Here is a 12,747-nt window from a genome sequence, read left to right on the forward strand (position 1 = left end):
TAACAATCTTTTGAAGAGATCCATTTCATCTGTGTGAGTGAATGGATGCGCTTTGAGTGGCCAGCTAGACTAGAAGCACTACAGTCTATTTACATGTAAATGTTCTCGATGTGGTTATTAGAAAATAAAGCCAACCTTAGTTTTTGAATGGAGCTTCCATGTTGTGTCCATAAGCTACAAAGGCAAAGAAGGGTCCAGGTTCCAAGAAAGTGCTTGGACCTCTTCTGCTATTTACACACTGAGTCAGTTGTAAATGAGCTTATTGAAGACTGATGCATCACTAATAGACAATGAAATTTGGATATATATACAGATATTCCATTTGCATATACAGCTTTAAAATGACGAAAGAGAAACCTTCTGCGTAAAGCAACGTGACTGCAGTCAATCTACTGTGTTTCCTGTGTGTATTCATGGGTAAGCAAAAGACTGCGTCCTGAATGTTTTTTTTTTTTTAATTTCTTAACTTAAAATGTGGGTAAAATGGACTGCAAAGCTCAATCAAATTTTAGGATGCAATTGAGACATGAACTATTGTGACAGTGGCAAGTCTTGAGAGGATATCATACAAAGAGATGGGGTTTTCCTTGGACGATGCACATTTGTTTTTTGAGCACACCTGGGGGGTATTCCTAGAAGCTGGCTTAGCAAAAAAGCCTGGCTTATTTCGCTACTTCTGGCTAAATTTAGCGAGAGTTCCGTTCCATAAAGGTGGCTTATTTGAACGCCCGCTGAGTAACCATGGTAACTTATGCTGCTGAACTAGCCTGCTCCTGTGCAGGGTAAAGTTGAAGCTTAGCTTAGCTGCAACTCAAAAAATGTCCGACCGGCTGAAACAGACTCCGGAAAGAAATGTTCACCAAGAATTCTGCGCTCCCGCAACTCATGTCTTGTCTAAAAAACTAAACAAAAACTGTGGTCATCATATCACCACTTTCACTGTCTCGAAAAATTAATCAGTCGGTGCCAGTGCAACTAAAGAAACGCAACTATTCACACGTATTGAACATGAAATTAAATGAGAGAGAACATGGTATTCATTCAAACTAATCAACACCTAACAAACATCCGATCTACACCCACGTAGGACCAGACTCAGAAAAATGGGGGACAGGTAATAATGTTAATGATACAAATGTTTGAAAGCTCCTTTCAAAACAATCAAGGACTGTACAAACAAGATATTAGATAAACCCAGGAATTAAAACATCTTACCATATTAAAAATACACAGAACGGAGCAATAAATGGACTTGAACAGAGGGAGCGAATGTCGGGGGGGCGGGGGACGACCTCTGTCCTTTCAGGCTGCTGCTCCACATTTACAGTAGCCGATAATGTAAAACCACCTACTGGCTGAAGTATTTGCATTAAGTTCATCATCTCCCTCAGGCTTCCCTAATGTTATCGGTGCACTACACTGTGCCCATGTACGCATCCAAGGCAAGGCAATTTATAGAGCACAATTCGTACACAAGGCAATTCAAAGTGCTTTACAGCTACATAAAATCACAAGAAGGCAATAAAATCATTCCCAAAAACAAAAAAATCATTAATTAATTAATTTAAAAGTGAAGAGTGCAGATAAAATACTTTCAGGTGTCATATGCACATCTAAATAGAACTGTTTTCAGCTGGATTTAAACATTGTCACATTGTCCAGGCCCCTGCCGGACCCGTGCAGGCTGACTATGTACACCGAACATTTTTCCATATCCTAAATGTACAGGTACACTTGGGGATAATTGTCCATAGACTCTGAACTGGATTTCTCATTTAGAAAAACACCACATCAACCCCTTTGAGTAATGCTGAGCAATGTTACATTTATGCCCTGTGAAAGCTCATCATTGACTCCTATCCTCCGTGCATACAGATGATCTGTGATGGAGCTCATTTCATTTCCAACATTGAGGCTAAATGGCCGGGATCAGTTCATGATTCTAGGATGTTCCGAGCATCCTCACTAGCACAGAAGTTTGCACAAGGTGCAAGAATTTTACTTACCCGAAGGAGTGTACTTTTGAAGTAAGGTGTAGCATAGGCAGAACTTTGGTGATCTAATGAGAGGTCAGGTGTAGAGGTCATCTTAAGGAATTGAAAGTGCTCGTCATACTTTATTATGTGCCATATAAGGCACATTTTGCATCAAATTGCCAAGTCTTAACACATGTATATCCATCCAACATTTCTCTTATTCTGCAGGAGAGTTCAATGGTGTCCTGCTTGGGGACAGAGGCTATGCATGCTGGCTGTACCTCCTCACGCCATATCCTGATCCAGGAACAAGGGCGGAGAGGGCGTTCCACCAGGCCCGGCCCTAACCAATTTGGCGCCCTAGGCAAGATTTTAGGTGGCGCCCCCTTTTATCGCATGACATTTCACTGCTAGTGTACATGCTCACAAGACACTGAATAGCTTTGTCTTGAACATTCTTTTATTTAAATAAAGCAATTGCACATTCAAAATACTTCAAGTATTAGATTTAAATATTCCCAAAATAAAAAGTGTAAACCAATTACATTAACCCTAATCGAACCCCCCCCCCCCGCGCCCCTTACAGACACACTTAAGGCCAGCAACTTTTCACCAACTGTTTATTCACTAACGGTAATTAACATGATATAATAATTAGGCCTATCATTTCTACATATTATCTTTAATTAATTTACGCTTAATTTATTTTGCCTATTTGTCAACATATTAAATTTGGGATTTTTCAAAAGGCTTAGACAGGCTGGATATAGATAGTTAGATACTGTAGCTGGCTAGTTAGATATAGGCCTGTCTTTCGTTTTTTACTCGAGGATTCACCCTCTGCCATTTGGCAGGATGCACAGTTTTGAGTGGTAACTTAGGTGACTGTCGGAGAGTAAATTGAAGCCCTCCCACACCGAATGTTATTGGCTTATTTTGCTGACTAAACCAATCAGCGCGCCCTCTGACAAGCAGTCGCCTTGAACGCTTGTTGAACAGAGCATCGCTTTGGACAGATACGCACAGGTTTCACACCTCTCCCCACACCCCTCTGTCTCTCGTGCCTGCGCAGTCGAAACGCGCATGGGGCACGAGTTATTGTATTGCCTGCACGCTCTCACTCGCATTGAAAAAAAACAAAAAAAAAAAAACACTCCCTCGCAAAGTCTAAAATCCGGGATATTTTATCCGACTCGCGGGCATCCGTGATTAACTATCAATATCAGGGAGACTCCCGGAACTTCCGAGAGACTTGGGATGTCTGGGATTTTTTTTTTTTTTAATTATAATTTTTTTTTTTTTTTTTTTTTTTTTTTTTGGCGCCCCCTGGATGTGCGGCGCCCTTAGCATTTGCCTATACCGCTATTGCCACGGGCCGGCCTTGCGTTCCACCATGCACATGCTAAAACAAAGGCACGGATAGAAATGACCTTTGGCCAAATTAAATACAGGAACATTGCTTAAAGTTCTCAGGCACCATGGCTGACTTCTGACAGAGCCATCTTAAATTAATAGTATACTTCATATTTTATACATTTTGTCTTGTGGACAACTTTTCAGGCTGAAGTCTGATCCCCTGGAGCTTCTAGTGCCTGAAAGGACTCAGTTTCTCCTGACACAGTGAGGGACCTGTACAGGGACACATATTTCCTTTGATCCTTATTGTTGTGACCTTTGAGTTAGAACTTCTTTTCATAATTTAGCATTGACACAGTAGCAGTTTAAGTCAGAGCAAGAGTAAGAAGGCTAAATGGACAGAGATGATTTATAACTTTCCACACGTTTAGGTCATGGCACCCCACTGTGAATATAAATGTATAAAACACATTTCTAACACGTTGCATGAACCGTACAATAATGACAAGTTTGAGTTCAAGTTGTGTTGAATTGTTTAATTATTATTACCTCCGCCAAGGAGGTTATGTGATTGCCCGAGTTTGTCTGTTGGTCTGGATGTTTGTCTGGATGTTCGTCTGTTCGCTGCAATCTTGCGACCTGCCACAAGGTGGCGGGGCTTGGTTGTTTCATTGTCGTTGAGGGAGGGGTAGGAGGGGGTGCGCAGGGGGAAAGCTTACACTAACTGCGCAGGTAAACACAAATGGAAGCCGTCTTTAGGCTGAGTTATACTTCTTTTAACTGCCCTTGCGCTTGCGTCTTGCGCGTATGTTAATGGCTCGAGACGTTTATACTTCATTTTGCTTTGTCGGCGCTTGCGTATGCTGCGTGGCGATTCATCGCCAGGACAGTAGGTGGAGTAGCGGCTTTTTTCAATGACAAGCCTACTATGATGAAAGCAAATTCACCGCCAGGACCTCTTCGAGTGGATTCATGCTTCTACTTCTTGTAAACAGCCGGTATTTTGTCAGATTGCATTTGAATTTACGACGTTAATCGTTTCAGACCATTCACTACAATATATGGGTGGCGCTTATAAAACAAAGCTTCATTGGCGGAGGTCTGCACTCTCTGAGTGCATTTCTAGTTATTACATGTTTCTCAAGCTGTGGAGAGAAAACAGAATTAAAAACAGTTCACAACACGAAATTCTCCTTTATCTGAATTTATACTAACATCCCTCTCCAGTGTCATAATCTCTAGCTTGATCTTTTTTATTTTCAGTTTCTTCCATATCTAGTTTGGTGCTCTCTTTATTGGACAAACACATTTCTTCAAAGGCTACTTACCACTCTGAAATATTTTCCTGTACTTTACCTTCACCTGCTGCCAGGTACGCTTTTGGCTGTTAAGATTGCTCCTGTTGGGATGTAACAGTGAAAAATTAATATGTGGGTCACACACTCAGGATAATATAGTCACAAAGTGTGATGATGCGTGTCGATTATTGGGTTATTAATAAACTGAGCAGGGCCAGTATATGTGTGCTGTACATCTCATACAGAGACAATTCAGCATGCTTTATGTAAACACATTATAACACAAAGAGGAGAGCATAAATACATGAGGACAGTAAAATGAATCTCAATGGTATGAAACTTTCATAACTTACGCGTTTAGTCTGTCTGCAGTTGTTTGCCATGACGTTTCTTCGCTTTATTGATCGCAGCTGTATTACCATTTCTGGTGATGACACTTTTAAAATCCTCATACAGCTCCATCAGCATTATTTGTTCAGCTGCAGAAAAAATAACAGCGCTTCTCGCTCTCCTTTTCACACAGATCTCCGTTTTTCCACCATCCACTCGTCAGGGCTTCTTACGTTCCTCGTGCACTCGCACTTAGCCAGGCTATGTAAGCCTCGCTTGGATTAGGCTCGCTGAGATGCAGCTAAAATATCTTCGAGGAACGACTTGAGGCTTAAATGGGAGATGGCGCTAATTCAAGCGACGCTTTCCGGCTATAGCCTGGCTTTCTTTAGCTACTTTCTAGGAATACCCCCCAGGACATATGTTTAGAAAAATATTTATTTCCTGTGCTACTTTTATCAAATTTGGAGTAAGATCTGTGTTAATTATGTTTAAAAAGATTGTTTTTTTGGTACTGCAATAGTTTATTTGTACTTAAGGACAGTGCATTTGAAAATGTGTGTGATGACGCTGTGCCTCCTAGGTACAGCAAAAACCATGGCCATGTTTAAAAGTTAAGACATACTTTTTTCTGTTTTAAAAAAGTAGCAAAGGAATTGCATGGAATTGTGAGCTGCAAAGTTTTTAAATTAGTTGCAATGATTCACTTACGGACTTTCCTCTCTGAATTTGTCGTTCTTAAAGAGTTACTCCCAAAAATACATACGCTGCAGGATCAGGGGAATCAGGGTTCACATTTTTCAGGCACAAATTTATCTCTGCGCCTCTTTAGTATATCCCAAAAGTTATTTATTTTACTACAAAAACAGCATTGCAACAAGTGCAGTGTTAGTAGATATGCCACTTGGTCAGCTACAGTAAGTGACAGTGCTGACAAGAAACCTGGAATCATTCTTGTTCTCCTTAAAGGGGCACTAGGTAGCATTTTCACCTAAAATTATAGCCTTCAGGAGTTTAACAAAGGTTAAACAAGTCAATGGTAAGCGAATGAAGCCTGTCTCGCTCCCAACAGGGGTCTGTGTGCTGAAAATCCCATATGTAACTTTGGCAGGAGCGACCCGCTTCTGAAGTGTCGTGATGCGCGAGAAGAGTCGTTTGTGTTTACGGCACTTAGCTAGGTACTGTATGCTAGCTGTAATTGTAGGCTATGTGTTCGCTTGCTTTGAAGAGCCAACACCAAGCGTTTCATATTAGACATATTATACAGACTGAATATGAAACGTTCGATGTTGGCACTTCCCATCTTTGTGAAATTTCTCCAAGCGTGATCTTGTTCATCTACCATAGTGACCTGCGTTTTAGATCGTAAAGAGACAGGTGATGATGGTGCTCTAATTCCTCCTGAGTTCGAGACGTAGCCTAGCTTCAGAAATACACAGACTGACCTGATTATAATAAGAATAGCGTTTTGATCCGAACAAGAATTGTTATCTACAAATGAAAATTGATTAATTTGTGATTGTAATCAGATTAGTGTAGAGCTAGTCTGCGTTTATTGCGGCGTGTATGTCGGTAGTGCCTGCGCGCATCTGTCTAAGATGTAACTTTTGTAAGTGTCTGCTAATACAAAGGAATCACTCCACGAATACACCATGATGAGGGAAGAATCCCATTCAAGATCAGCAACAGTCCATCCATACATCCATACATCCATTATCTGCCGCTTGTCCGGGGGTCGGGTCGCGGGGGCAGCAGCCTGAGCAGCCTGAGCTGTCCCCGGCCACTTCCTCCAGCAACAGGATTATAGCATATTATCTTGAGTTCTCTCTTCAGAAAATCTCTGATTATAGTATCTTACGTGGGCAGTCTACACTTTTGAATCAGATGACCTAACTGCACTGACTAAATAACACAACGGCAGCTTTCGCCACGATGTTTAGTTAGTGGGTGTGTACAGGTGGGCATTTTTACGACAGTGTAGAATTTCAGTTTGACCAATAGAGATCGCTATACTGCCGCTAAACTACCTTGTATCCCTTTAATTAATAAATATTCAGATAACACATAACGTGAATTCTACCCTATATAAAACAAAATGCAAAATAAAACTTTTAAACATTTTGGAGCCTTTATTGTGATACTAATAATGTGGATAAGAATTGCTATTGCCTGTTTTGGAGTGAAACTGAGGTGCAACTCACATAACAGAACTGTATGTAACAAAACACACTCCAACATGAATCATAATTGGCTTATCTCAAAAGATGGACCCTTCTGAACAATTTCTTAGAGAAAAAAATATATCAACATTACTATTGAACCTGCGCTTTTTCTTAAGTCTTAAGTTTCTCGTTTATTAATCTTTTTAAACAATCCATCAATACATTTTTGGAACAGGTATGCAGGTTATTCACAAACAAGTACAACCTGCAGACAACAGAAAGGGGGTAAATGTTGCTGGATTTATCCCTGTTACTGACATGCAGACACATGCAGTTTGCTTTGGTATTACTTATAGACATTACTGCTGCCTAATCTTGTTCCTCCATTTATCTTGTCTTCATCTTACTTACCTCCATGGTTTGTTGGAACTAACCTTTCTGTGTCTCCGCTCACACATCACATCTTTCTCTTGCTTCTGCTTAGTGAGTAAAATCACCCACCATCAAACATCTTGGATGCTCTGTCAGATTTTATGTCTCTGTTTGTCTAATGCTGCAAATTATTTGACCTAAGAGAATTTGGGGTCAGTCCATCTCAGCTATACCTCCCTTCCTCATATAACACACAATAAGTCAAATATCTTTTTATAGGATTGTCTCCTTCACAGTGTAATGCTAGACAAATATATATATATATATATATATATATATATATATATATATATATATATATATATATATATATATATATATATATATATACATATATATATATATATATATATATATATATATATTTTTTTTTTTTTCTCTCTCTCTGTCTGTTCATTATGCTGCACTCAAGTTTTAGGGCTTGGTCATGCAGCATTTAGATTAAATCCATGTGCATGATGCATCTCTTCAAATACAGTTGTGGGTAAACTTTAAAATGTTAATGAATGATGTTAACTATACATATAAAACAAACAAATTATGTTACTCCAGAGACCAGGGTGGATGGAGTGGATGGAGTCCACAAAACATCCATCTTTAAAATGAAAGATATTACCATTAAGAGTGGAAAAACTGTGTTTGATGTGTTTCATCACACTACACTGAATTGGTCTGTTTGTCTCTACTAGCTTTTGGCTGGAGCTCCATTTGGGACAACAAGAAGTAAAACCATCCCTAAGGAGCATCTGGCCTCAGCCCAGGACTTGGACACCATTTGGTCTCTTGGGGCAAGTCTATTTTCTCTATTACTGTTTGGTCAATAACATTCTCGATAGAGACACAATGGATCATTATTCAACAAGTTACATGAAGTTAGAGATAAAATTGTGTAGTGAGATAATAGAGACAATATTCTTAAATCCACAACATTTATTTCACAAAAGGTCAATATTTCTTCATTCTGCAGGTGCAGCTGAAACCCTTGTATTGTCATTATCACTGTCCTGTACACCCTTGCTTTTGTTAAATTGAATAAGTTTTGTATGATTGTCCACAGGGCTACCTACAGTACTCTGTGCTATTCTATGGTTACTATGGCAGGGTGAGGAAAATTGGCAGTGCAGGGTACCGGTTGCCCCTTGCATACTTCCTAGTCGGGATGGCTGTCTTTGCCTACAGTTTCATCATTCTGTTACGAAAGTAATTTTTTCTTGCTCTCCACACCCAATATTTCAATGTTTTGAATGCTATGATAATGTTTTACCTTTGGTGAGATTGATCCAATTTTCAGATCATCTCTAATATGTCCAACAGAATGGCCAAGAACTCTCGCCTGAGTCTTGCCAGTGCCTCCGATGAGAATTTTACGTTCTGTTGGAGAGTATTTTGTGCCTGGGATTACCTGATAGGAAACCCAGAGGCTGCAGAGAGCAAAGGAGCTGCCATCGTCAATAACATCAGGGTCAGAGACACATATGGTCACAAACACTAAAGACTCAATCATCTGTATTCAACACTTTTTGTAATTCTTTGATTATTAATCTACAGACAGAATATTACAGATCAGAAATTGTAGTTTAAACACATGATAAATATTTTATGTACAGGAAGCTATTGTTGAAGAGCAGGAAAAGAAGAAGGACACAAGTCTGTAAGTGTCTCTTATTAGTGTGTTTTGTACTTGTATGTTTTAATTACCTTAACTAGGGTTCCTTCCGTTTACTCCACCGAAACCACCAAAAGTATTTTCCCCAACTTTTTGACCTGCTTTCTCGTTATATGTATGAATGTAACCGTCAAAAAACAATTTCATCTTTTATTATTAGTCTAGTGTTAGCCAACTTGTGCAAAAGACAATGAAGAGAATTTGAAATATGCACAACATTAATATTAAACATCAAGGTTCTTAACTTATCCCATGAGGAAACACTAAGTTTGAGACAGCTGAGAGTTGCAAGTGACAGCAATTTTCTTCTTATAGGTGAAGAGATGCTTAGCACCAGATTCAACAAATTAGGCACATAAATATTTGATCACAAATCATAAATTGCATAGATGGGAGTTGTGGTAAGTTTTAAAACTGTTCTGATCTACAAACACAGATGCAACCATAACAGACTTTCAAAAAAGTCTGCCAGGAGCAGCATGGATTAGAGAAGCAGACCCATCGATAATCAGGAGCCTGTAATTCAAGCATGATCTCATGGAAATTTGTAGCCACTTTTTGATTGTTTTATGCATTTCAAGATTTTGGCTTGTCATATCATGCCGTTAGAATTACATAGCAAATCATCTCCTCACAGTACACAGCATAAAGTTGGACGCAAAATTACAAAAGTGAATACAAATAACACGTGACATGACTTGGTGTGCAAAACATACGCTTCTTTATGAGAAAAGGCTGGTAATTTACTAACAACAGACGCAGCTTATTTCGTGTTACAACACATGACATAAGCATGATCATGATTACCTGATTGGGTAAAATATCTAAGATGTTATTTTTGGCTGTTTATCAGGTTTACTTTGATAAGTCAACTTCCATTTTAACATGCGTTTTAATACTTTTCAGCGTAACTACATTCAAAATGGTCAGTTATTTGAAGCAGATGGTCACCCTTCCTGGTTCTGGTTCTGATGGAGGTTTCTTCCTGTTAAAAGGGAGTTTTCTTTCAACTGCAAGAAGTCACAGACATGACAGTATTAGAATGTGTTGGATTGTAATTGGCTTCAATTGGACTGTATCTTCGAAACTGAACTGCATTATTTTATGATTCAGAATTAAACAGTACACATGAGTCAGGTAGAGTCATTAAAGCCTCCTGTGGAGCTAAAGAAACAAAGGAGAGGAAAACCATTTGGACTTACATTACAGCAAGTATCGCCACAGTCTGTGTCCACCCCTGAGATATCTGTAGGCAAGGCAAGGCGAGCATCTTTATTTATATAATGCATTTCATACCACAGGCAACTCAATGTGCTTTACATAAAGACAAGGCATTTAAAAGAACAGCATAAAACAGCATAAAAACAAGCAATTTAAAGAGAAAAAAAAATAGAATAAAAATTAAAACACACAGTTAAAAGCAATCAAAGAAGAGGGGGAAAAGAAAAATAAAACAATTAAGAGGATTTATAGCATTATGCTTTAAAATTATTTAAAGGAACTCAACCATACGCACTCCGAAAGAGAAATGTTTTTAACCTGGATTTAAAAGTGCTTACAGTTGGGGCTGATTTCAGTTCTGCTGGTAGTTTGTTCCAGTTGTGTGCAGCATAACAGCTAAAAGCTGCTTCACCGGGTCCAGTTTGAACTCTGGGCTCCACTATCTGACCTGAGTCAGCAGATCTCAGAGCTCTGCTGGGTTTATACTCTGCTAGCATGTCATTCATGTATTCTGGACCTAAACCATTCCGTGATTTGTAGTCGAGTAGCAGAACTTTAAAATCTATTCTGTATCTGACCGGGAGCCAATGTAAAGACTTGAGAACTGGGGTGATGTGATGTGATCTCTTTGTTCTGGTTAAAACTCGGGCTGCAGCGTAAACTGTTATTATTTCATAAAATGCATATACAAGAATTTGAATATGCTTGTACATCATTGCCTTCTTGCTATATTCTGAAGCATTCTATTCTTCTGCACTCAGGCAGAACACAGGTGAAAATATGGAGGAAGAAATCACAGCTACAGTCGTAAAGATGGATCCACTGAGATAAAAACAGAATAAAATAAATCAAAGCAACTCTCTACCATCCCTGGAATTTTGCACTTCAAAAAAGAAACTCCAAGAAATACATGTGCAAGTGGGCCAGAAACAAAATTTCCTGTGTCCAAGTATTTCAGACACAACACTGGTTTTGGCAATAAGTTTTAAACAATGAAACAGGTTTTTGCATCAGTCGCAAGGAGATAGCAGAAATTGGTCTAACACCACACAGGTGGATGTTAAGGTGTAAGATATAATTTTAAAGATTATATGAACAGTAGCAGTGGTGACAACACTGGTAAAGTAATGAGGAGGGATATGAAAGCTCAACTAAAAGATTATGTAGATTTAAAGTACAATGAGAATAGCATTATGTAATGATTGCAATGGATTTCCCTTTATTCACTCAACTTGTTTAATCAAACTATGTTTCTTCAGGGCAGTTCTGATCAGTCTTCGTATCTTAGCCAACATCCTGGTTCTGTTGTCATTAGCCGGCAGCATCTACATCATCTATTTTGTGGTGGATCGTTCTCAGAAACTGGAGCAGGAGAAGCCGGAGCTGACGCTGTGGGAGAAAAATGAGGTACAGGAGCAGAGCAGACATTATCATCATAATCATTTCTTTGATTAGATTATTCAACTTACAAAACAGTTAAGGAACCTATGGAAATGGAGACCAAAGATGGATCAAGTAGGAGACAATCACTGAATGTGAAAGCTGGTTTCATTTCATTCATTCAATGAAGGTAGTAAGGCAGCAGTGATGCATCAATGTCAGATTATGTCAATTCTTTAATTTTGGCAAATTGTGTAGAGTATGTAGTATATGTTCTGGGTGTGCAGGAACTGAAACCTGAGAGAATCATTCATCATTCACATGTGGGAATCTTTTAAACAGATACCTAATATTTAAAACAGTCCACTGCATTCTTTGCAAAGCTGAAATGGGCCACCACAGCAGCACAACTGCTGTGCACAAGTATCTAAAAAGAAAACATTCGAAGGGGTTTAAAAACAACAATAAATTACAATGGGTTATATCCAAAAGTTAGTCAATGCATGGGAGTCGCCATTGAGTGTTTATCGATTGTGCTTCAAACAAACTAAGTGTTTACTCAAGTAAGACTCCATCTAGAAATGACAAATGCTCCAGCCCTAGAATAATGATTTAATCACACACCCTGTTTGTGTTCCTCAAGGTGAGTGTGGTGGTTTCTCTCATCACCATGATTGCTCCCTCTGCCTTTGAACTGGTGGCCCAGCTAGAGATGTACCACCCAAGAACCTCACTGCGATTCCAGCTAGCCAGGTACTGCAATCATTTATCAGTGACTGCCCAATCAAAATTGAATTGTTTATAAAGCACTTTTTTAGTATTGTTGATCCCTAAAGGTGAAGAGTACAAGCTACATTCAACACTTCTATACATATTTATCTACTATACACACACCCACAAACCAATGAGCGGTGAGGGGTCCAGGG

At 39.1% G+C, this 12,747-nt stretch overlaps 1 protein-coding gene across 1 annotated transcript in view; it reads left to right on the plus strand.

Moving 5' to 3' along the window:
• The window catches only part of tmc3 (transmembrane channel like 3), an 86,113-nt gene that overhangs the window by 24,913 nt on the left and 48,453 nt on the right, over window positions 1–12,747 (plus strand). The window contains 6 exon segments of the mRNA XM_075485268.1: window positions 8,244–8,342; window positions 8,612–8,754; window positions 8,869–9,016; window positions 9,162–9,205; window positions 11,701–11,848; window positions 12,465–12,574. Coding sequence (XP_075341383.1) covers window positions 8,244–8,342; window positions 8,612–8,754; window positions 8,869–9,016; window positions 9,162–9,205; window positions 11,701–11,848; window positions 12,465–12,574 — 692 coding nt within the window.

Source organism: Odontesthes bonariensis, chromosome 1, assembly GCF_027942865.1.
Source record: "Odontesthes bonariensis isolate fOdoBon6 chromosome 1, fOdoBon6.hap1, whole genome shotgun sequence".
Lineage (NCBI taxonomy): Eukaryota > Metazoa > Chordata > Actinopteri > Atheriniformes > Atherinopsidae > Odontesthes > Odontesthes bonariensis.